The sequence below is a fragment of the Mesoplodon bidens genome (genome assembly GCF_964165515.1).
Source record: "Mesoplodon bidens genome assembly, chromosome: X".
In the NCBI taxonomy this organism is placed as follows: domain Eukaryota; kingdom Metazoa; phylum Chordata; class Mammalia; order Artiodactyla; family Ziphiidae; genus Mesoplodon; species Mesoplodon bidens.
This window is the reverse complement of record NC_138163.1, coordinates 58,780,065-58,805,811: the sequence shown is the minus strand read 5'-3', so window position 1 is coordinate 58,805,811 and position 25,747 is coordinate 58,780,065. Positions and strand designations below refer to the sequence as shown.

The 25,747-nt window shown below is 37.1% G+C and overlaps 1 protein-coding gene across 1 annotated transcript in view; it reads left to right on the top strand.

Annotated features, from left to right (window-relative positions):
* DIAPH2 (diaphanous related formin 2) overlaps nucleotides 1-25,747 on the top strand; it is an 897,118-nt gene that overhangs the window by 266,624 nt on the left and 604,747 nt on the right. The window contains exons 15-18 of the mRNA XM_081223297.1: nucleotides 12,838-12,902; nucleotides 16,155-16,259; nucleotides 20,441-20,755; nucleotides 22,329-22,443. Of these exons, the coding sequence (XP_081079423.1) occupies nucleotides 12,838-12,902; nucleotides 16,155-16,259; nucleotides 20,441-20,755; nucleotides 22,329-22,443 (600 nt within the window). The remainder of the gene's footprint in view (nucleotides 1-12,837; nucleotides 12,903-16,154; nucleotides 16,260-20,440; nucleotides 20,756-22,328; nucleotides 22,444-25,747) is intronic.

Here is a 25,747-nt window from a genome sequence, read left to right as displayed (position 1 = left end):
TTTATACAATGTCATAATCATCTTGACCAGTCCTTTCTTATTGTACATACAGATTGTTTTCAGGTTTTTATAATTATAAATGAATTTACTGTGAACATCCTTTATATAAATATTTGGCTTCTTCTCAATATTTCCTTAGGACTGACTCCCCTGAGGGTGTGAACTTTGAAAGGCCAAATGCTTCTCAGAAAGCCCGTGCCAATGTACCCTGACCCTGCAATTAATGTGAATATTGGCCTCACTGCATATTTTTCCCTGGGCTTAATGGACTCAGTAGCTTATTTCATATTTGTTGAGAGTTATAAGGGACTGTTTCCAAATACTTGTATTGGCTTACAATCTATTATGGACCATAGTTGGTGCATATACGCTACTGTTGATTTTGGCTAACTCATTCAGTGTTCAGTGGATATTTGTTTTGGGTACTGTGTGCCAGGTACTTAGGATTGTGTACCATTAATCAAGAGCACTGGGGTGGGAAGACATGAAGGAATCAGGTGAGAGAGGGTAGTCAGTATCAAAAACCCATTATGACCTCATCCACGTATCATCTCTGTGATTGTGAACAAATCATTTAACTTGACTAGGCTTCAGTTTCCTCAGCTCTAAATTCAGATAAGTCATATATATGTGTGGTCCTTAATGTTTTATGCTCAGATGTCTTGAGTAGCTGATGAAGGCTATGCACCTTTCATTAGAACACACACACACACACACACACACAGATATTAGCTGGTGCTTGAAGAACTTCTAGGAAATAAATGGATCTCTTAAAATAAAGATCATCTGGACTTGAGGAGCATAAGGTCTCTTCTGATTTCACAGGTCTGTGAGTCTAGTACCTTTTTTTTTATAAATCAGATCATATCCTGACCTAAATTTCTTCAACGCCTTCCCATTGAGATTTTTATTTTTTTAACATTTTTATTGGAGTGTAATTACTTTACAATGTTGTGTTAGTTTCTGCTGTATAACAAAGTGAATCAGCTATATGTATACATATATCCCCATATCCTCTCCCTCTTGTGCCTCCCTCCCACGATGCCTATCCCACCCCTCTAGGTGGTGACAAACCACCGAGCTGATCTCCCTGTGTGATGCAGCTGATTCCCACTATCTATTTTACATTTGGTAGTGTGTATATGTCAATGCCACTCTCTCACTTCGTCCCAGCTTACCCTTCCCACTCCCCATGTCCTCAACTGATTCTCTACCTCTGGGTCTTTATTCCAATCCTGCCCCTAGGTTTGTCAGAACCTTTTTTTTTTTTTTTTTTAGATTCCATATATATGTGTTAGCATATGGTATTTATTTTTCTCTTTCTGACTTACTTCGCTCTGTATGACAAACTCTAGGTCCATCCACCTCACTACAAATAACTCAATTTCATTTCTTTTTATGGCTGAGTAATATTCCATTGTATATATGTTTCACATCTTCTTTATCCATTCATCTGTCGATGGACACTTAGGTTGCTTCCATGACCTGGCTATTGTAAATAGTGCTGCAATGAACATTGTGGTACATGACTCCGTTTGAATTATGGTTTTCTCAGGGCATATGCCAAGTAGTGGGATTACTGGGTTATATGGTAGTTTTATTTTTTGTTATTTAAGGAACCTCCATACTCTTCTCCATAGTGACGATATAAATTTACATTTCCACCAACAGTGCAAGATGGTTCCCTTTTCTCCACACCCTCTCCAGCGTTTATTGTTTGTAGATTTTTTGAGGATGGCCATTCTGACTGGTGTGAGGTGATACCTCATTGTAGTTTTGATTTGCATTTCTCTAATGATTAGCGATGTTGAGCATCCTTTCATGTGTTTGTTGGCAATCTGTATATCTTCTTTGGATAAACGTCTATTTAGGTCTTCTGCCCATTTTTGGATTGGATTGTTTGTTTTTTTGATATTGAGCTGTGTGAGCTGCTTGTATATTTTGGAGATTAATCCTTTGTCAGTTGCTTCATTTGCAAAGATTTTCTCCCATTCTGAGGGTTGTCTTGTGGTCTTCTTTATGGTTTCCTTTGCTGTGCAAAAGCTTTGAAGTTTCATTAGGTCCCATTTGCTTTTATTTCCATTTCTCTAGGAGGTGAGTCAAAAAGGGTCTTCCTGTGATTTATGTCATAGAGTGTTCTGCTTATGTTTTCCTCTAAGAGTCGTATAGTGTCTGGCCTTACATTTAGGGCTTTAATCCATTTTGAGTTTATTTTTCTGTATGGTGTTAGGGAGTGTTCTAGTATCATTCTTTTACATGTAGCTGTCCAGTTTTCCCAGCACCACTTATTGAAGCGGCTGTCTTTTCTCTATTGTACATTCTTGCCTCCTTCATCAACGATAAAGTGATCATATATGTGTTGGTTTATCTCTGGGCTTTCTATCCTGTTCCATTGAGCTATATTTCTCTTTTTGTGCCAATATCATACTGCCTTGATTACTGTAGCTTTGGAGTATAGTCTGAAGTCAGGGAGCCTAATTTCTCCAGCGCCATTTTTCTTTCTCAAGATTCCTTAGGCTATTCAGGGTCTTTTGTGTTTCCATAAAAATTGTGAAATTTCTGGTTCTGGTTCTGTGAAAAATGCCATTGGTAGTTTGATAGGGATTGCATTGAATCGCTGGATTGCTTTGGGTAGTAGAGTCATTTCCACAATGTTGATTCTTCCAATCCAAGATCATGGTGTATCTCTCCATCTGTCTGTATTCTCTTTAATTTCTTTCATCAGTGTCTTATAGTTTTCTGCCTACAGGTCTTTTGTCTCCTTAGGTAGGTTTATTCTTAGGTGTGTTATTCTTTTTGTTGCTGTGGTAAATGGGAGTGTTTCCTTAATTTCTCTTTCAGATTTTTCATCATTAGTGTATAAGAATGCAAGAGATTTCTGTGCATTAATTTTGTATCCTGCTACTTTACCAAATTCATGGATTACCTCTAGTAGTTTTCTTGTAGCATCTTTAGGATTATCTATGTTTAGTAGCATCTCACTTGCAAACAGTGACAGTTTTACTTCTTCTTTTCCAATTTGGATTCCTTTTACTTCTTTTTCTTCTCTGATTGCTGTGGCTAAAACTTCCAAAACTATGTTGAATAATAGTGGTGAGTGTGGGAAACCTCGTCTTGTTCCTGATCTTAGAGGGAATGGTTTCAGTTTTTCACCATTGAGAATGATGTTAGCTGTGAGTATGTCATATATGGCCTTTATTATGTTGAAATAGGTTCCCTCTATGCTTACTTTCTGGAGAGTTTTTATCATAAATTCATGTTGAATTTTCTCAAAAACTTTTTCTTCATCTGTCGAGAATATCATATGCTTTTTATCCAGTTTGTTAATATGGTGTATCATGTTGAATGATCCACTTGTGTCCAATGGCACAGGATAGAAAGCCCACAGAAAATCCCTCACACCTATGGTCAACTGATCTATGACAAAGGAGGCAAGGATATACAGTGGGGAAAACATAGTCTCTTCAATAAGTGGTTCTGGGAAAACTGGACAGCTACATGTAAAAGAATGAAATTAGAACACTCCATTAGACTTCCAGGTAAGATGGCGGAAGAGTAAGACGCGGAGATCACCTTCCTCCCCACGGATACACCAGAAATACAGCTGCAAGTGGAACAACTCCTACAGAACACCTACTGAACGCTGGCAGAAGACCCCAGACCTCCCAAAAGGCAAGAAACTCCCCACATACCTGGGTAGGGCAAAGTGGAGAGATCCCCACACAGAGGATCGGTGCCGAGCGGCGCTCGCCGGCCCGAGAGGCTTGTCTGCTCGCCCACCGGGGCGCACAGCGCTGGAAGCTGAGGCTCGGGCTTCGGTCAGAGCGCGGGGAGAGGACTGGGGCTGGCGGTGAGAACTCAGCCTGAAGGGGGCTAATGTGCCACAGCTAGCCGGCAGGGAGTCCGGGAGAACTCTGGAGCTGCCGAAGAGGCAAGAGACTTTTTCTTCCCTCTTGGTTTCCTGGTGCGCGAGGAGAGGGGATTAAGAGCGCTGCTTGAAGGGGCTCCACAGACGGGCGCGAGTCGCGACTGAAAGCGCGGAGCCCAGTGACGGGCGTGGGACGCTGGGGCTGCTGCTGCCGGCGCCAAGAAGCCTGTGTGCGAGCGCAGGTCACTGCCCACACCGCCCTTCCGGGAGCCTGTGCAGCCCGCCACTGCCGGGGTCCCGGGATCCAGGGGCGGCTTCCCTGGGAGAACGCACGGCGCGCCTCGGGCTGGTGCAACGTCACGCCGACTGCTGCCGCTGCAGGCTCGCCCCGCACTCCGTGCCCCTCCCTCACGCCCGGCCTGAGTGAGCCGGAGTCCCCGAAGAGGCTGCTCCTTTAACCCTGTCCAGTCTGAGCGAAGAACAGATGCCCACCGGCGACCTACACGCAGAGGCGGGGCCAAATCCAAAGCTGAGACCCAGGAGCTGTGAGAACAAAGAAGAGAAAGGGAAACCTCTCCCAGCAGCCTCAGAAGCAGTGGATTAAAGCTCCACAATCAACTTGATGGACCCTGCATCTGTGGAATACATGAATAGACAACACATCATCCCAAATTGAGGATCCCGGAGTCAGTGCTGTGCCTCTGAGGTGGGAGAGCCAACTTCAGGACACTGGTCCACAAGAGACCTCCCAGCTCCACATAATATCAAACGGCAAAAATCTTCCAGAGATCTCCATCTCAACACCAGCACCCAGCTTCACTCAACGACCAGCAAGCTACAGTGCTGGACACCCTAAGCCAAACAACTAGCAAGAGAGGAACACAACGCCACCCATTAGCAGAGAGGTGGCCTAAAATCATAAAAAGTCCGCAGACACCCCAAAACACACCACCAGACGTGGACCTGCCCACCAGAAAGACAAGATCCAGCCTCATCCAGCAGAACACAGGCACTAGTCCCCTCCACCAGGAAGCCTACACAACCCACTAAACCAACCTTAGCCACTGGGGACAGACACCAAAAACAACGGGAACTACGAACCTGCAGCCTGCAAAAAGGAGACCCCAAACACAGTAACATAAGCAAAATGAGAAGACAGAAAAACACACAGCAGGAGAAGGAGCAAGATAAAAACCCACCAGATCTAACAAATGAAGACGTAATAGGCAGTCTACCTGAAAAAGAATTCAGAATAATGATGGTAAAGATGATCCAAGATTCTATTTCCCAGATCCAAAATCTTGGAAATAGAATAGACAAAATGCAAGAAACAGTTAACAAGGACCTAGAAGAACTAAAGATGAATCAAGCATCGATTAAAAACACAATACATCAAATAAAAAATACTCTAGATGGGATCAATAGCAGAATAACTGAGGCAGAAGAACGGATAAGTGAGGTGGAAGATAAAATAGTGGAAATAACTGATGCAGAGCAAAATAAAGAAAAAGAATGAAAAGAACAGAGGAAAGTCTCAGAGACCTCTGGGACAACATTAAACGCACCAACATTCGAATTATAGGGGTTCCAGAAGAAGAAGAGAAAAAGAAAGGGACTGAGAAAATATTTGAAGAGATTATAGTTGAAAACTTCCCTAATATGGGAAAGGAAATAGTTAATCAAGTCCAGGAGGCACAGAGAGTCCCATACAGAATAAATCCAAGGAGAAATACGCCAAGACACATATTAATCAAACTGTCAAAAATTAAACACAAAGAAATCATATTAAAAGCAGCAAGGCAAAAAAAACAAGTAACACACAAGGGAATCCCCATCAGGATAACAGCTGATCTCTCAGCAGAAACTCTACAAGCCAGAAGGGAGTGGCAGGACATAATTAAAGTGATGAAGGAGAAAAAACTGCAACCAAGATTACTCTACCCAGCAAGGATCTCATTCAGATTTGATGGAGAAGTTAAAAGGTTTACAGACAAGCAAAAGCTGAGAGAGTTCAGCACCACCAAACCAGCTTTACAACAAATGCTAAAGGAACTTCTCTAGGCAAGAAACACAACAGAAGGAAAAGACCTACAATAACGAACCCAAAACAATTAAGAAAATGGGAACAGGAACATACATATCGATAATTACCTTAAATGTAAATGGACTAAATGCTCCCACCAAAAGATACAGATTGGCTGAATGGATACAAAAACAAGACCCATATATATGCTGTCTACAAGAGACCCACTTCAGACCTAGAGACACATACAGACTGAAAGTAAGGGGATGGAAAAAGATATTCCATGCAAATGGAAACCAAAAGAAAGCTGGAGTAGCAATTCTCATATCAGACAAAATAGACTTTAAAATAAAGACTACTAGAAGAGACAAAGAAGGACACTACATAATGATCAAGGGATCCATCCAAGAAGAAGATATAACAATTGTAAATATTTATGCACCAAACATACGAGCACCTCAATACATAAGGCAAATACTAACAGCCATAAAAGGAGAAATCGACAGTAACACACTCATAGTAGGGGACTTTAACACCCCACTTTCACCAATGGACAGATCATCCAAAATGAAAATAAATAAGGAAACACAAGCTTTAAATGATACATTAAACAAGATGGACTTAATTGATATTTATAGGACATTCCATCCAAAAACAACAGAATACACATTTTTCTCAAGTGCTCATGGAACATTCTCCAGGATAGATCATATCTTGGGTCACAAATCAAGCCTTGGTAAATTTAAGAAAATTGAAATTGTATCAGGTATCTTTTCCGACCACAATGCTATGAGACTAGATATCAATTACAGGAAAAGATCTGTAAAAAATACAAACACATGGAGGGTAAACAATACACTACTTAATAACAAAGTGATCACTGAAGAAATCAAAGAGGAAATTAAAAAATACCTAGAAACAAATGACAATGGAGACACGACGACCCAAAACCTATGGGATGCAGCAAAAGCATTTCTAAGAGGGAAGTTTATAGCAATACAACCCCACCTTAAGAAACAGGAAACATCTCGAATAAACAACCTAACCTTGCACCTAAAGCAATTAGAGAAAGAAGAACAAAAACATCCCAAAGTTAGCAGAAGGAAAGAAATCATAAAAATCAGATCATAAATAAATGAAAAAGAAATGAAGGAAATGATAGCAAAGATCAATAAAACTAAAAGCTGGTTCTTTGAGAAGATAAACAAAATTGATAAACCATTAGCCAGACTCATCAAGAAAAAAAGGGAGAAGACTCAAATCAATAGAATTAGAAATGAAAAAGGAGAAGTAATAACTGACACTGCAGAAATACAAAAGATCATGAGAGATTACTATAAGCAAATCTATGCCAATAAAATGGACAACCTGGAAGAAATGGACAAATTCTTAGAAATGCACAACCTGCCAAGACTGAATCAGAAAGAAATAGAAAATATGAACAGGCCAATCACAAGCACTGAAATTGAAACTGTGATTAAAAATCTTCCAACAAACAAAAGCCCAGGACCAGATGGCTTCACAGGCGAATTCTATCAAGCATTTAGAGAAGAGCTAACACCTATCCTTCTCAAACTCTTCCAAAATATAGCAGAGGGAGGAACACTCCCAAACTCATTCTACGAGGCCACCATCACCTTGATACCAAAACCAGACAAGGATGTCACAAAGAAAGAAAACTACAGGCCAATATCACTGATGAACATAGATGCAAAAATCCTCAACAAAATACTAGCAAACAGAATCCAACAGCACATTAAAAGGATCATACACCATGATCAAGTGGGGTTTATTCCAGGAATGCAAGGATTCTTCAATATACGCAAATCAATCAACGTGATACACCATATTAACAAATTGAAGGAGAAAAACCATATGATCATCTCAATAGATGCAGAGAAAGCTTTCGACAAAATTCAACACCCATTTATGATAAAAACCCTGCAGAAAGTAGGCATAGAGGGAACTTTCCTCAACATAATAAACGCCATATATGACAAACCCACAGCCAGCATCGTCCTCAATGGTGAAAAACTGAAACCATTTCCACTAAGATCAGGAACAAGACAAGGTTGCCCACTCTCACCACTCTTATTCAACCTAGTTTTGGAAATTTTAGCCACAGCAATCAGAGAAGAAAAGGAAATAAAAGGAATCCAAATTGGAAAAGAAGAAGTAAAGCTGTCACTGTTTGCAGATGACATGATACTATACATAGAGAATCCTAAAGATGCTACCAGAAAACTACTAGAGTTAATCAATGAATTTGGTAAAGTTGCAGGATACAAAATTAATGCAGAGAAATCTCTGGCATTCCTATATACTAATGATGAAAAATCTGAAAGTGAAATCAAGGAAACACTCCCATTTACCATTGCAACAAAAAGAATAAAATATCTAGGAATAAGCCTACCTAAGGAGACAAAAGACCTGTATGCAGAAAATTATAAGACACTGATGAAAGAAATTAAAGATGATACAAATAGATGGAGAGATGTACCATGTTCTTGGATTGGAAGAATCAACATTGTGAAAATGACTCTACTACCCAAAGCAATCTACAGATTCAATGCAATCCCTATCAAACTACCACTGGCATTTTTCACAGAACTAGAGCAAAAAATTTCACAATTTGTATGGAAACACAAAACACACTGAATAGCCAAAGCAATCTTGAGAACGAAAAATGGAGCTGGAGGAATCAAGCTCCCTGACTTCAGACTATATTACAAAGCTACAGTAATCAAGACAGTGTGGTACTGGCACAAAAACAGAAAGATGGAACAGGATAGAAAGCCCAGAGTTAAACCCACGGACATATGATCACCTTATCTTTGATAAAGGAGGCAGGAATGTACAGTGGAGAAAGGACAGTCTCTTCAATAAGTGGTGCTGGGAAAACTGAATAGGGACATGTAAAAGTATGAGATTAGATCACTCCCTAACACCATACACAAAAATAAGCTCAAAATGGATTAAAGACCTAAATGTAAGGCCAGACACTATCAAACTCTTAGAGGAAAACATAGGCAGAACACTCTATGACATAAATCACAGCAAGATCCTTTTGGACCCACCTCCTAGAGAAATGGAAATAAAGACAAAAATAAACACATGGGACCTAATGAAACTTAAAAGCTTTTGCACAGCAAAGGAAACCATAAATAAGACCAAAAGACAACCCTCAGAATGGGAGAAAATATTTGCAAATGAAGCAACTGAGAAAGGATTAATCTCCAAAATTTATAAGCAGCTCATGCAGCTCAATAACAAAAAAACAAACAACCCAATCCAAAAATGGGCAGAAGACCTAAATAGACATTTCTCCACAGAAGATATACAGACTGCCAACAAACACATGAAAGGATGCTCAACATCTTTACTCATTAGAGAAATGCAAATCAAAACTACAATGAGATATCATCTCACACCAGTCAGAATGGCCATCATCAAAAAATCTAGAAACAATAAATGCTGGAGAGGGTGTGGAAAAAAGGGAACCCTCTTGCACTGCTGGTGGGAATGTGAATTGGTACAGCCGCTATGGAGAACAGTATGGAGGTTCCTTAAAAAACTACAAATAGAACTACCATATGACCCAGCAATCCCACTACTGGGCATATACCCTGAGAAAACCATAATTCAAAAAGAGACATGTACCAAAATGTTCATAGCAGCCCTATTTACAATAGCCCCGAGATGGAAACAACCTAAGTGTCCATCATCGGATGAATGGATAAAGAAGATGTGGCACATATATACAATGGAATATTACTCAGCCATAAAAAGAAATGAAATTGAGCTATTTGTAATGAGGTGGATAGACCTAGAGTCTGTCATACAGAGTGAAGTAAGTCAGAAAGAGAAAGACAAATACTGTATGCTAACACATATATATGGAATTTAAGAAAAAAAAATGTCATGAAGAACATAGGGGTAAGACAGGAATAAAGACACAGACCTACTAGAGAATGGACTTGAGGATATGGGGAGGGGGAACGGTAAGCTGTGACAAAGTGAAAGAGCGGCATGGACATATATACACTACCAAACGTAAGGTAGATAGCTAGTGGGAAGCAGCCGCATAGCACAGGGAGATCAGCTCGGTGCTTTGTGACCGCCTGGAGGGGTGGGATAGGGAGGGTGGGAGGGAGACGGAAAAGGGAGGGGATATGGAAACATATGTATATGTATAACTGATTAAATTTGTTATTAAAAAAAAAAGAACACTCCATTACACCATACACAGAAATAAACTCAAAATTGGTTAAAGACCAAAATGTAAGATCGGACACTATAAAACTCTTAGAGGAAAACATAGGAAGAGCACTCTTTGACTTAAATCACAGTAAGATCTTTTTTTGATCCACTTCCTAGTATAATGGAAATAAAAAGAAAAATAAACAAATGGGACCTAATGAGACTTAAAAGCTTTTGCAAAGCAATAGAAACTACAAACAAGATGAAAAGTCACCCCTCAGAATGCGAGAAAATATTTGCAAACAAATCAATGGACAACGGAGTAATCTCCAAGATATATATACAGCTAATGCAGCTCAATATTAAAAAAACAAACAAGCCAATCAAAAAATAGACAGAGGATTTAAATACACATTTCTCCAAAGAAGACATACAGATGGCCAAGAAGCCCATGAAAACTTCTCAACATCACTAATTATTAGAGAAATGCAAACCAAAACTACAATGAGGTGTCACCTCACACCAGTTAGAATGGGCATCATCAGAAAATGTAGAAACAACAAATGCTGGAGAGGGTCTGGAGAAAAGGGAACCCTCTTGCACTGTTGGTGGGAATGTATATTGATTCAGCCACTTTGGAGAACAGTATGGAGGTTCTTTAAAAAACTAAAAATAGAATTACCATATGACCTGGCGATGCCACTACTGGGCATATACCCAGAGAAAACCATAATTCAAAAATACACATGCACCCCAGTGTTTGCTGAAGCCCTATTTACAATAGCCAGGTCATGGAAGCAACCTAAATGCCCGTTGACAGACGAATGGATAAAGAAATGTGGTATATGTATATATACAATGAAATGTTACTCGGCCATGAAAAGGAATGAAATTGGGTCATTTGCAGAGACATGGATGGATCTAGAGACTGTCATACAGAGTGAAGTAAGTCAGAAAGAGAAAAACAAATATCGTATATTAACACATATATGTGGAACCTAGAAAAATGGTATAGATGAACCAGTTTGCAGGGCAGAAATTGAGACACAGATGAAGAGAACAAACGTATGGACACCAGGTGGGGAAAGTGGTGGTGGGGTGGTGGTGGTGGGGTGATGAATTGGGAGATTGGGATTGACATGTATACACTAATATGTATAAAATTGATAACTGATAAGTACCTGCTGTATAAGAACATAAAATTAAAAAAATACGATAATAAGCATCTCTGTCACCCCCTAAAATTTCTGCATTCTCATTTGTAGTCCTCTTCCCATGTTTCCCCCTTCTCTCCATCGTGAGACAATCACTGATCTTCTCTTGGTATAGACTAGTTTTCTAAAATTTTATGTAAATGGAAACATACAGCGTGTACTGTCTTTGCTGGCTTTTTTCATTCAGCATAATTATTTTGCGGTTCATTTGTGTTGTGGTATTGACATGTATCATTTGTTTTCATAACTGAGTACTTTCACAGTATATCGATATAGCACAATCTGTTTATACATTTACTTGTTGATGGACATTTGGATTATTTCTTAGTTTTACCTATTATAAATAAAGCTGCTATGAGCATTCACATACAATTCTGGGTATAGACATATGCTTTCATTTCTTTTAGGTAAATAAATAGGTATAGGATGGCTAAGTATAGGTATACAGAATAAACTGTGTATACAGTATTGAGAATATTTCCCAAAAGAGGTTCTTCACTTATTTATATTTTGGAGTGTTTGATTAGACCTGAGAAGTTTGATGTTTGTTTTCTTATTTACGTAATACTATATTCTGCCCCTGTTCAGAAGTTGTTCAAGTGAAATCTTTCTTCAGGAAGCCTGAATTAATGAATGTTATTGTATCCTCCCCTGTAGCCTTATTTTAAGGCCATTTTGAGCCTTAATAATCTTTTTTTAATATGATATTTTAAGATGAGCTTGTTGATTTTTTAAAAAAATTATTTTATTTTTAAAAATTTTTGGCTCCATCGGGTCTTTGTTGTGGCATGCGGGATCTTCGTTGAGGTGTGCTGGATCTTTCGTTATGGCACAGGCTCTTCGTTGTGGTGCGGGCTCTTCGTTGCATCGTGTGGGCTTCTCTTGAGTTGTGGCGTGCAGGTTTTCTTTTCTCTCGTTGTGGTGTGTAGACTCCAGGGCGTGTTGGCTCTTTAGTTGTGGCGCATGGGTTCCAGAGCATGTGGGCTCTGTCGTTTGCAGCACGCGGGCTCTAGGTGAGGCGCAGGAGCTCGGTAGTTGTGGTGCGCGGGCTTAGTTGCCCTGCAGCATGTGGGATCTTAGTTCCCTGATGAGGGATTGGTCCCGAGTCCCCTGCTTTGTAAGGTGGAATCTTTACCACTGGACCACCAGGGAAGTTCCTGATCTTTAATAATCTTAAGCATAGCATAGATTCTTTGGCACTTCTCCACCCATAATAAACTACAAAAAATTTTTAAAGAGTTCTATAATTGTTAAAGTTGGTAAATAATGGAATACCTTTAAAATGATGATGATTGAGTCAAATATATTCTTGGATGCTAGGTTTTGTGCCTCAACAGTACTATCATTGAATTCAGTTAGTATACAAAAGAAACCTGGTAGTTTATATTTTATGTGCAGTATAGGTCAATTACCATCTAACAGCAATTGACATAAAAATGATAGTTTACATAGTAGAATTATAGGCTGGTAGCCATTATTTGCCTAGTGATCCAATGCAATAATTTCTAATCATTTTTCATCAATCTTAATAGATTCTTGTGTGAACAAGGCAAAAGTTGAAGAAAGTGAACAAAAAGCAGCAGAATTTTCAAAGAAGGTAAGACTTATCAAATATTAGCCGTAATTATGAAATGTAAAATGTAATCACAATACATATTCTACCTTGTTTCCTTATGCGAGGCCTTATAAATGTTGTTTCAGTTATATAGTTCTTTATGTTTCTGGATTCAGACACCACCACAGAATATTGATTTCTTTCCCAGTAGGATAAGGTTGCTACTGTTCCCTGCTCATCACCTTTAATCCATTATGGAAGAATAACACTAACCATATTCTACTAAACTGATAAATGAAATAAAATTAGATTGCTGGAAGCATATAGTTTGAAATGGTCAACCAAAACACATTCCCCCATTGCTTTCCTGCAGCTCTCACTTAACAGTAGTTAGCTCCTTGGAGAACTGTGGAGATGTTTAGCTAGTCTTATCTGTTATGTTCTTTAAATCAGTGCTATTGATAGAAACAGAATGATGCAATATTTTCTTTCTCTTTGTCTCTCTCTGCTTAGACTTATCTTTGAATTTTGTAATTACCATTTTTAAAGTGATGCTGCTACTCCATGTATGTAGTCTTAGTGGAATTTGAGGTTCCCCTTTCTTTGTGTAATGCCTCATGTAAATGCCAACTTTATGAATATCTGAATTTTATTTAGATCTCAGATGGTCTTTTCCTTATTTCATGAAAGCATAGCTACAATTTTATGAACTTCTACGGAAAGTTGCATTGTTTGGTTTTAGACCCTATAAAGCATTAGTATAGTATTTCTCTCCTGTTGGTGGAAGGAGAAGGATTGAAGCCCAAGTCTAAAAGCTCTACAGTTTTGAGTCTTTTGACAGCAAGATAAAGTGCTTACATATTGCTGTCTCTTCAATGTTATGACTTACCTTGGAGATTAAATAATCACTTTTGCTATCACTCTAGAAATTATAGAGTATTACTGAAGTTACTTCAGGGCATCTGAAGAAATGTTTTCGCTCTTTCAGTTACTAGAATAGATTTTAAGAGCTTGAGCATAAAATGTTTGTGTGAAGCTGTCATTTTTATTGGTGAAAGAAACTGTACATTTTTCGATTAGTAGACCTTTATATTTCTAATGTTCTTGTTTTAAGTAGCACATTTAAAATTCCCTTTGAAAATCTTAGGATCTCTTTTTCTCTGGCACTGTGATTAGATACCACAAGGCTGGAGCAAATTGTGATGATCTATCTGGTAAAAATTTCTGTAAGCATCTATTATTGGAAAAGGAGTCCTGAAATAATAAAAAAGAAATTTCAGTGTTTGATGCTTTATTCTCCTCACCAACATTTAGAATGAAAACATGTATGGTCTCCCAGTGGTTATCTGCGTACCTTCTCTTATTCTGGGTGATTTTAAGAGGCAGTATAAAGTAGTAAAAAAAAAAGAAAGAAAGAAAAGAAAAGAAAAATGAAGGGGGACAGCTAGAATGAGAAGCGGTAGTTGTAAGATCTGGTCTCAGTGTTTCTGCTAGTTAGCTGTGACTTTAAGCCATTTACTCTCCTTGGATCTTAATTTTTTCATCCTTAAAAGGAGAGAATAAGGTTAGTGGACTTGTAAGAAGTTTTCCAGCTCACATATCTCAGGCTTCTCTGTAGGTTTACAGATTAAGATCATTTTAAATTACAAGCAGAAGCCTTGTGTGCCTCTCCGCAAGTGTACTAATAAACCATTTGTAGAGCAAAATTGTGTGCTTGTGTGGACAGCATGCTTGAGAAGCACACAGGAGAAGATAACACTGGCAAGGAGGCTGGGAGTATAGAATCAGATCAAAATTTTTTAAAATATTTATTTATTTATTTGGTTGCTCTGGATCTTAGTTGCTGTAGGTGGGCTCCTTAGTTGTGGCAGGGGGGCTTCTTTGTTGCGGCAGGCAGGCTCCTTAATTGCGGCTCATGGGCTCCTTAGCTGTGGCATGTGAACTCTTAGTTGCGACATGTGTGGGATCTAGTTACCTGACCAGGGATCGAACCCAGGCCCCCTGCATTGGGAGCATGGGGTCTTAACCACTGTGCCACCAGGGAAGTCCCAGAATCAGATCAATCTTAACATGGATACTAGTGAAGTCAAAAAAGCTCCATCTTCTCAGTGACCTGGGAAACAAGGTCATTTGCTGATACTGAAGGATCAGGGTAAGTTTGAAATGTAAAGAGATTAGAAACGATTTGGACCAACCTCTGTGGGACATTTTCCCAGGACTCAAGTAAAGATGAATAAAATAATTAATTAAGTAGTATTGCAGGTTTGGCTCAAACACTATTATCCACTTTGCTCACCCACTCTTCAGACTGGATCTGAATGGCATTTTATAATTTCCAAAGGTCAAGTCTACTATGAGGAGGAATATTTATTAACAGTAAACACACTTTCTCCTTCTTCCACAAACTCTAAAGGCAGTTTTTGGCAGTAAGATATATCACTTTTAAAAACATAAATAACATTTTTGGAATAATGTATAGACTTCTAAAATAACTTGAAGTGACAGTGACAATAAAGGGGAAATGTTCTATAGCTGGACATGAGCAGTATTCACCTGACTGAGGTAAGTGCTGGGCAGGATGCAGTAAATGGATAGTCACCATTCTGATGGTCTCTTTTGCTTAGCATGCTGTAATTTAACCTCTCATCTTCCCTCTTATGACATTTTATACAAGTGTTTTGGTTAAACATCTGAATGAGAATGCCATTAGAGCATATATCATTCTACTGTCAGATTTTGTGGAGCATCACTTTTTGAATGCTAGACAATTAAGATTATAATAAAAATAGTCTGATTTGTATTAATGTACATCCGTTTGAGCGTTCTAAAAGTACAGTCTCTTATCAAGATTAAATATAGTTTTAAAGAGTTGAACTGCTTGATTCCTAATTTTTAGGTTTCATTTTCTAATTAAATAAACTTAAAAGTATGGGATGAAACATTAAAAAAATGATTAATTCTAAAACCTAACTTTCAATAACAAAACACAAAAATGTCCATTATATATGAAGAGAGCCTTCTTACTCTACCCTTTTAAAATTTTGTTTAGTATGTTTTTTTCAGAAGTGAAAATGGTTTTTTTTACCTTGGGCTGGGGACATAGTTCTTCTTTACTACCACCCCATCCCCATGGAGGTGCTCAATTGCCATAAAATAATCAAGAGCTCTGATTTTCTGAGTGGCCTGGGAAATTTAAGTAGCAAAAGACACTCCACTTATTTAATACATATTGTTGTTTAAAGCTTTCTCAAAACTGTATTATTAAGTGTACATTTATGGTGGTGATCATTGCAGTTCGATGAAGAATTCACAGCTCGACAGGAAGCTCAAGCTGAGCTTCAAAAAAGAGAAGAAAAAATCAAAGAGCTTGAAACAGAAATCCAACAACTTCGAACCCAGGTAATGAAACAAGATACAGACTTTGTGTCATGTCACATTGAGTTAGAAGGTAGAAAACTGTCTTGTTAGATGAAGGGAAAAAGGTGCCAGAAGCAGACTTTCTGGTAGTTTCCCATTTTACTTGAAATAACTACAGATTTGATTTTCCAGGACAATAAATCATTTTAATGTTTGGATAAAAATATGGCATTCATTGCATAAACTGCCCTGAATATTTTTTAAAGGAATATATTACACAAGCAAAACTCTTTCTTGAGATGAAATTTTCATGATGATTTGAAAAATTGGATGCATAGTATTTTCTTTCAAAAGGAATGTGGAAATGCTCATTAAAGCTTTTTGAGATCTCTTTAAATCTCGACTACCATAATTTCAAAATCTATAAACTTTATATTTCCATCAACATTCCCTATGATGAAAACCCCTCATATACACTTAAAATCTTAATTATGGTGTCTAAATTTTAGAGCTGATTACATACTCTCAACACAACATATTTTTTAAATGAATATAAAGAAACATAAGATTAGTTCTTAGCCTCATAGATGCCCAGTAGGGTGTTTGTTGATTGACTAGGTCTGTTTCTGTCAATCCACTGAAAAGTGACTTCAGAAGTCAACAGTGAACTCCACATTACCCAATGCAGTGGCCTTTTCCTACCCTTAGCCTCTTTCACTTATCTGTAATATTTGATAATTTATTTTCACTCAATCTCTCCTTTTTGTGTCATCTGACTTCGTTTTCTACATGTCTCAGAACTCAGTTTCTCTTTGTTTTCATCCTCCAAATGATGACATTCCCCAGTGTTCTGTCCTCTGCTCTTTTTTCTCTGTATGTCCTTGCACTAATATCCCATCCAATATCATAAATTCAAATATCACCTTTTAGTAGGTGTCAAGTCCCCTGGATTTGTCGTCTATTTCCAGCTCTTGATTAGATCTCTGAGTGGGCAGGTCCTGCTGCATGTTGAAATCAAACCCATTATTTGTGGTCACTTCTCTGTCCTCAAACCAGCTTGGTCTCCATTCTTATTTGTTTAAATTTTACCACCAATTTTTTTTTTATTGTGAAGCTGAGTTGTCCTGGCCTTTTCCCCGCCCTGCCTCCTGACAGATTATTAAATTGGTCACTGTTCTATGTCAGTTCTTTCTCTTTTTTACGCTTTGCATCAAAACCCTGAACCCCCCAGGGTCACTTTCTCATTCCATCCTGCCTGGAATATTACAATAGTTTCCAAACTTTCCGCCATGCCTATAGTCTCTTCCTCTTCAGATTCATGCTTTATGTCAGTTTCAAATTAATCTTCTTAAAACACTGCCCTGATTATTGTCACTCCAGGCTTTAATATGTTCAATGGTTGCCTGTTGCATTCAGGATTAAAGAAAAAAATCTCCTTCCCGGGAATTTGAAGGCCTTCTCTCCAGGGCTCCCTTATCTCCCCTTTGCAGCCTCGTCTCTGCTCCCCTAAGTCCAGCCTCTGTTGCAGCTAAGTCACCTTTCCTCCTCCCTTCACATGTAGAATTTACTGTCTCCACACTTTTCCTTTGGCCAGCATTTCCCAGACATTAGTTACAGAGATGCTAATAGGTTTTTCATGAGGAAAGCATTCCATAGTCCAATAAATTTGGTACGCTTGAAATTCTCCTCTTAGAGATTCATCATTCTCATTAGCATACTAAAGGGTCTGAGATGGCCTACATTAAAGAAACCTGTCGAACTATTTTTCCTATAGCTTTCTCAAACTCATTTAGCCACAGAACCCTTTATCTCAGACCAGCTATTAATATCTCCTGCAGAAGAGTTTGTTCATGGAACTTAGTTGAGAAATGCTGACTTAAATTATTCTCTCTCAGAAATGCCCTCCCTTGCTCCTCTGTGCCAGTGAAACATCTCCTTTAAGGATCAGCTCAGTATAACATCCTTTGGAAAGTGTCACCCAAGACTCTGGGAATTTCTTTGAACTTTTATATCACTTTTGTAGACCACTCCTATCATATTTGGTGGTGTGCCTGCTTTATCCCTTCCCCTGCAGCATAAACACTTTGAGGACAATGTCTTTACTTCCTGTGCTTACTCTTATTAAAGTCCCTACTGCACCTAGCACAGGGCCTTACCATTTAATTGTGTAGTTGCTTATTTATTATCAACGGATCTGGAAAAGTGCAGAGTCACACAGTACTTTCTAGTGCACCCCAAATTGTGTCAAATAGTAAATGGTCCATTTGCCATATTCAATTCTCAATACTCTATTGTGGTCTCATTTAATTGTTCCATTCCTAATAGTTCATAGGAGGGAAGAAAAGGGCTGATATGATTTGATTTTAAGGCTGGTGGCATTTGAGACTTTTATTCAATTTGTAAAATATCTAATTAACTTGAGTAAAAAGTCATATTTTAAAGTAATAGCATTTTTGTGGTTACACAAGTTTTATATCATAAACATGATCTCATAGAGGCAAAATTTTATGTTTATAAACAAGCATTACTTTCATTTTGCTGTCAATTAATACAAGATATGGGATATACATTTTACCTTTCAAATTATTAAACAAATCCATTTATATACAAAATTTATAGGGTAAATTACTAATTTACTGAACTTTTCAGAAAAATTATTTTAATTTTCCTCAGAATTTCTTTGCTATTTCAATCAAGATTGGAAAAATCAGACTGTTTTCTATAGTTTTGCTGCATTAAAAATAAAATAGAAAGAATTTGCATATTTTATTCCTATCCTTCTTCCTAATCTCAGGAGGGGATTGCATTCCAGGAGAGGATTGTCATTTAAGTGTATAAACACTTTAGTTGTATATATGTATATACACACATAAACATTCATATGTGTGAATAAAATATTTGTGGACAGTGTGCACTGAATATTAGGCGAAACATTTCTGTGATGCTGTTTACCTGTGATTGTTAATTTTTAACATTCTTGTAAATGGGTCAATCCTTTAAGTTGATTGTTTCAAAAATAGGCTTCCACTTATTTATTATGTAAAGATAATACTAAGTTTGTTTAGTTCAATTAAGTAGTCTGTGGAGGAAATTTGTATTAGTAAAGATTAGAAGAGTTTCTCCCCAAATTAAAATAACACTATACCAAGACATGTTAATAGTTTTAAACTTTTCATTCAGTTAGTCTAATGTCATATCTCAATTACAGAAGATGCGTGTTCATTTGTAGGACTTTCTTAGGAATGTTTATAACTAACAAACTCACTTTTATATTCATTTTCATTTCGGAAAGTAAACCGATGTCATCAGTAATGGTTTAAAGAAACAGGTCCAGATTAATAATCAAAAAGTGGGCAATATGGAATGCAGTGATCTCCGTCAGCTGTCATCCATCATTATTAGAGAATGAGCTTGAAGTTTCTTTCTGATGGGAGAAATAAGTTATAATCTGCTCATACTGCAAGCTGTAATTAATTCCACTCAAGGCAACTGACACCCATTCATTAGGAGCTAGTCTGCTGTAGTGGAAAGAGGACTGCCTTAGATATGAGAAGAATCACATGTAAATCTTAATCATATTTCAGACTGTGTGACCTTTGGTTAGTCATTGAACCTCTTTGCAGTTACAGTTTCCTCATCTATAAGCGGTGAGATAAAAATACCCAACCTACATTATAGGGTTATAATAAGGATGAAAAGAAATAATAGATGTAAAAACATTGACAAACCTGTATTATTATGCAATGGATGTTACTTAGCATTAATTCTTGGTATTAGAAGATAGCTAAGTTACTGGTGCTATGAGACAAACTCTTCGTGTAAAGCTAATCGTCTCCAAGGGAATTAAATCAGTTATTTTGTATTAATCATCCCGTATTCATACCAACTAGTCTTAACAGGCCCAAGCCATATACAGTACTTCTTCTTTGCATATATTTATAATGAAAGGTAAGTTTCATTATTTTGGAGGAGTGTTTCACAAAATCTTTGAGCATGCCAACTTTCCTAGCCTTAGTATATTAGCAGAGTTAGTCATTATCCAGGATTTAGAATGCTTACCAAAAATCTATGCAAGTCTTTTTCATGTATTCTTAAGCCCTTAGATGTTGCTAAATTAAATAAATCTTAAACAACCCAACCACAAATGTCTACTGATAAGTTTTCTTTGATACTATACTTTACTGTAAGCATTTAAATAAGCATTGGGTTATTTTATATTTCAGGGACATGGACTCTCAGGTTCATCAGGAATTCCAGGCCCTCCTCTACCACCTCCATTGCCAGGTGCTGGGCCACCCCCGCCCCCACCTCCACCAGCACCACCTCTACCCGGAGGAGGTCCCCCTCCTCCTCCACCTCCTTTACCCGGGGTACATGGAATAGCATCACCACTGCCTTTGTTTGGGGGACCTCCTCCACCACCTCCCCTTGGAGGAGTTCCTCCTCCTCCTCCGGGAACAGTTGATCTGCCATATGGAATGAAGCATAAAAAAATATATAAACCTGAGGTGTCCATGAAGAGGATCAATTGGTCAAAGGTAATACTATGACTATAGCTTTATGGCTTTGCCTAGTCATAGTTGCTCATTAATGTGTGAATGACGTATTGCTACTTATAAGTATGATATAATAATTGAGAACATGACCACTGATTCTTTTGCTTTCGCTTGTGAGTTCACCGTCTTATATTCATCTTTCATAGCTGGAGAATTGGAAACTCCACAGACAACTTGAAATTAACATAGAAGACAAAAGGAAAATCAAAGTGAAAGTGGTTTTAGAGAATAGTATATGAAAAATAATTTTGATTCTTTTACCAATGTTAACTTTAATTGCTATAACATTCTTAAATATAATCTTTGTATTAATGGGCCTTTTTAGTTATGTTTTTCTTAGAAAATTATTAGTTTTTTTTTAGTTTTAAACTTTCAGATAGTGTGGAATCGCTGGCAGTATTCAGTAGAGACATAAACTGTTTTTTTATATGATGTGTGAAAGATTTTTCTTTTGAATGTTATTTTGCTTTATTATTATCAAATAACATGTCTTATAAAAAGCTTATTATCAAGATTGACACAGTCCGCATTCACTGGGAACGAATCTAATGAAAATACAATTAACCAGGCCACCATTTGGGAAAATGTCTATTCCAAGAACATAGTTACAGTGATATCTGACAGTATATACATATTAAATTGGTTTGACCAGAATAATGGTTAAATCATTTTTAAAATTAAGCATAAACTTATGCTTTGCTCGTAAGAATAAATGAGGTATAAATGTTTTTGGAATGTAGTTATTTTTTGTTAGGCATGATGGACCAAACTATAGGACCCAGAAGCTGCTGGCCCAGTTATCTGTGTGTGTAAATGTAATGATATGTTAATTTAGCAATTAAGCATATAGTGTAATGGCACTTACATATCACAAAGCATCATGATATGTACTGGAAAATGCACAGTTCTAATATTGGGTTTCAGTGTAGTGGCTGAGAGCACAATTCTGTGGAGCTACACTTCCTGGGTTTGAAAGCCATCTTCACTATTTACTAGCTTGGGCAGCCACTCAGACTTCCTGGGGCTCAGTTTCCTCATCTTTAACATGGAGATAATAACAGGTCCTACTTCAAAGGATTATTGTGAGGATTAGATGAGATGAATTAATGTGTGAAATCACTTAAAGGAGTACCTGACACATTTTAGGAGGTATGTAAGTGTCAGCTATTATGGTTATTTTCTGCAACCATGGGAAATTTACTTTTCTGAATCTCAGTTTCCCCATTGTTAAAAATCCAGGAGCAAGAAGAAGGTATGTAAGTTGGGGGGAGGGATTTACTAAATTATTTTTAAGATTCCTTCCAGTAGAAGATTTTTTAAAATGTAATTTGCTACATGGCCTGTTGCTGTTGTGTGTTTTTCTGTACACTAGTAGAAGTCTGTGACTTTCCCACTGAATGTTTACTTAAAAAGTGTTGTTTTGATAGATCCTAAAATTGATTTAGTAGGTAGATGAATAAAGGTGATATCATTCAACCTTGGTGGAAGTGAATTCTTTGAAAAATTAAATATGAAGTAATAACTTAGAACCTTACCTTTGTTATTTTTGTTTCAGATTGAACCCAAAGAATTGTCTGAGAACTGTTTCTGGTTGAAAGTTAAGGAAGAGAAGTTTGAAAATCCAGATCTCTTTGCAAAATTGGCACTGAATTTCGCTACCCAGATAAAAGGTATATTTTATTTTTTAATATAGAGTTCTTGTTCTGATATATTGAATTCAGTGCTTTGCTAAAAATTTCTAGTAATGTGTACATGTATAATTTTTTGGGCAGAGTCAAACATAATTAGATTGACATATTAACTGTATTTTACCTAACAACGAAAGAAGGATAGCTTTTTTTCCTATTAAATTTATTTTGCATAAATGTTATTATTCATCTGAAAATATGGGTTTTATTTTTATTGTTTAATATGTAACTTATACTCCTCTATTGTAAAGTTGTCATTTTTACTGAGAAGCAGAGGGGATGAATCTGTTGATTCACAATGTAAGAGAAAATAATGTAATTGGAATAAGTTTGGTGCCATCGTGCTTATGTGGTCTTACATTTGTACTAATCCATTTTGTTTTTTTTGGAAATTTGATAAGTTTTTTTCTATAAGCAGATTGTCTGGAATAATATCAAAATCTGGTACCTAATAAGTGTATTTTACTGATTTGATAATTGAGTGCCTTCTTTATGATTAGATTCTTAACCACTTATGAATTTCACACATAATTTTGGTACTATATAGATAACTTCTCAATCTCATAATTAATCATTGTGGTTTGCGAATTTTTGGTATTTCATTTTAACATTACTATTTTACTAATTATCACAGAATTGATAGCTTACTTAAGCATAGGAGTTTTTTCAGCCTGAGTGAATCTTTACAACTAAGAAATTGATATATTCCACATGGCCATGCCCTTGGAATTAGCTCCTTTACCATTCATTTGTCTGATTTGTCACAACATGCCTTAGAATGTGAGAATGTGAATTTTGGAAGATTCAGAGAGAGAGAGAGGGAGAGAGAGAGAGGTGAAAATTATTCCTTTTCATCCCTTCTAGCTTATCTTTCACACTGGAGGTACTTGTACTGTATTTGTTGTTCCTTGTAGATTGAAGCGCACACACATACAGAAATCTGGGGTGATTAGAGTATTCTGAAGAATTTTGACATTTAAGAAAATTCCTGCCATTCAAGTCTTTTGCTTCCCTTATTTGCTCTACTAGACTTCACATTTAAAGGATTCTTCAAGGACTCCAGAGATTACTATTTATTATAATCACTTTTTTTAAATTGAAAAAGTAAAACATGCTTACACATCAAGGTATTAATAATAATAATAATAATAAAAAGATGTGTGGTAAGCATATCCCTTCAATCGCAGACTTACAGCTTCTTCCCAAGAGAAACCACTCTTACTGATTTCCCACATTGCCTCCTAGAAATAGTCTATGCCTCTAGAAGCATATGTGTATATATCATTTTTTGTTTTTTACTTCTTTCTGTTTTCACTTTATATACTTGGATATTATTCCATAGTAGTTTATGTTTATCTACTTTGTTCTTTTTACACATTGCATGGTATTCTGTGGTATGGGCCTATCTGAATTTATTTACCCTGTCTCCTATTGATGGATATTTAGATTATTTCCAGCCTTTTGCTATTTCAAGCAATGCTGTGGCAAACGTGTATCTACATATACGTTTGTGCACATAGGATCTATCTGTAGGATAAATTTTAGAAGTGAAATTCCTGGATAAAATGCTGTCTGCATTTATAATTTTGATAGATATTACCAAATTTCCTTCCAAAGAGTTTGTGTCCACTTATAGTGTTACATCTAAAATACATATGAGTATCTGTTTCCCTACAAACGTTGCCTATCTCAGAGGTGAAATGGTAAATCATCCATGTTATAATTTTTACTCCTTAAATTAGGAGTGAAGTTGAGTAGCTTTCCTTCTATTCAAAGGCAATTTTAACCTCTTTTTCTGTGAACAGCTTCCTCTAGTTATTTGCACATTTCATGTTGAGCGTTTGTTCTTTTACTTATTGATGTATTTGTATTGAGTCCCATAAGAATTATAGGTTTCATAAAATTTCAGAGTCTGTCTGGACCTTAGAAGTGATTAAGCCAAACTCTATTTTACAAATGAAGAAAGTGGAGTTTGAAACATGGAGGTTATTATAAAATCTATTAGAGTTTCTCAAGGTAGTGTGGTATAGTGGGAAAAGCCCAGAGGAAATGGAGTCATACATTCTTGTATTTCAGCTGTGATACTAGTAACCTCTGCGACTGAATTTTCTCATCTGTAAAATGAGAAAGACTAATGTTTAACTAGAAGTGTGAGAATTAAATAAGGTTATATATTTAAAGCACCCAGCATGGTGCTTGATATAGCAGGCACTCAATAAATATCAATTCCCCTTTCCCTTTCATTTAACATGATGCTGTGTGTGTGTTTGTGTGTGTTTTGTTTTAGCTATTGACACTTCTTACAACTGTTAATTCAGCAAGAGACTTCCATGCTCTTCTGAGCAGCACTTGGCAAAGCTAGTCAGTTAGAGTAGAAGCCATTCTTACTCTGGCTGCTGAAACATAATCAAAGCAAAGTAAAACCAAAGTCATGTAAAGGCTCTCACGTACTCACTACTGAGAATTCTGCATTTCCATTCCTCTTAACTCTGATTCTCTGAATTTTCTATGTGATACTACTACATCTTCTACTTTCCTAATTTTGAATATTTGAGTCCAAATTAGGTCAGGAGCACCTTTCAGTACCATTACTTTTACTAAGATTTATTTCTGAAGGGACATTTAAAGGAACAGTTAAGCATCATAGCATATTCCATAACATAGCCAAAACAAATTTGAATGATACAAACTTCCATTTGTTTTGATAAGTATTGATTGATCTTAACTCTAACAGCTGAAGTTCCTTGTCACTTGCAGTGCCTTGATTCATAATTTGGTCAATAGGTGGCAGGATCAGTAAGAAATCAGCTGGAGGCTCTGGCTCCAGGCAACTCAAACCACACTGCCCTGGCTTTCCTAGCTTCAGGGCACCACTTTTTTCCCTATTCTGCTGCTGTTTGCCACTCATGCTGCTGTGTTCTGGAAGGAGCAACATACTCGTTGTTTCTAAGACCTATTTCCAAAGCTCTTAGACCCAGTGTTCCAAAACCTCTGAGAATTTCCTCCTTCTGCAAGGGGTTTGGAAAGCGTATGTCTCTCTTCTCCCTAAATGCATTGTGAAGCATTACTGGTCTGTGTTTCAAGAAAATGTTTCACTTAGGAGTTTATAGTTGCTTCAGATTGCTAAATAGAAAGAAGTTTTAAAATAGGCTAGTTCTGATACCTATAATATTTAAGTGTGTAAATGTTTAATATAGGAAAGTACCATCAAATTATACTTTCTATTTGAATCACTTATTCCTAGAGTTGTAGAGAAAATTATTCTAAATTTCCTATTATAATCCAA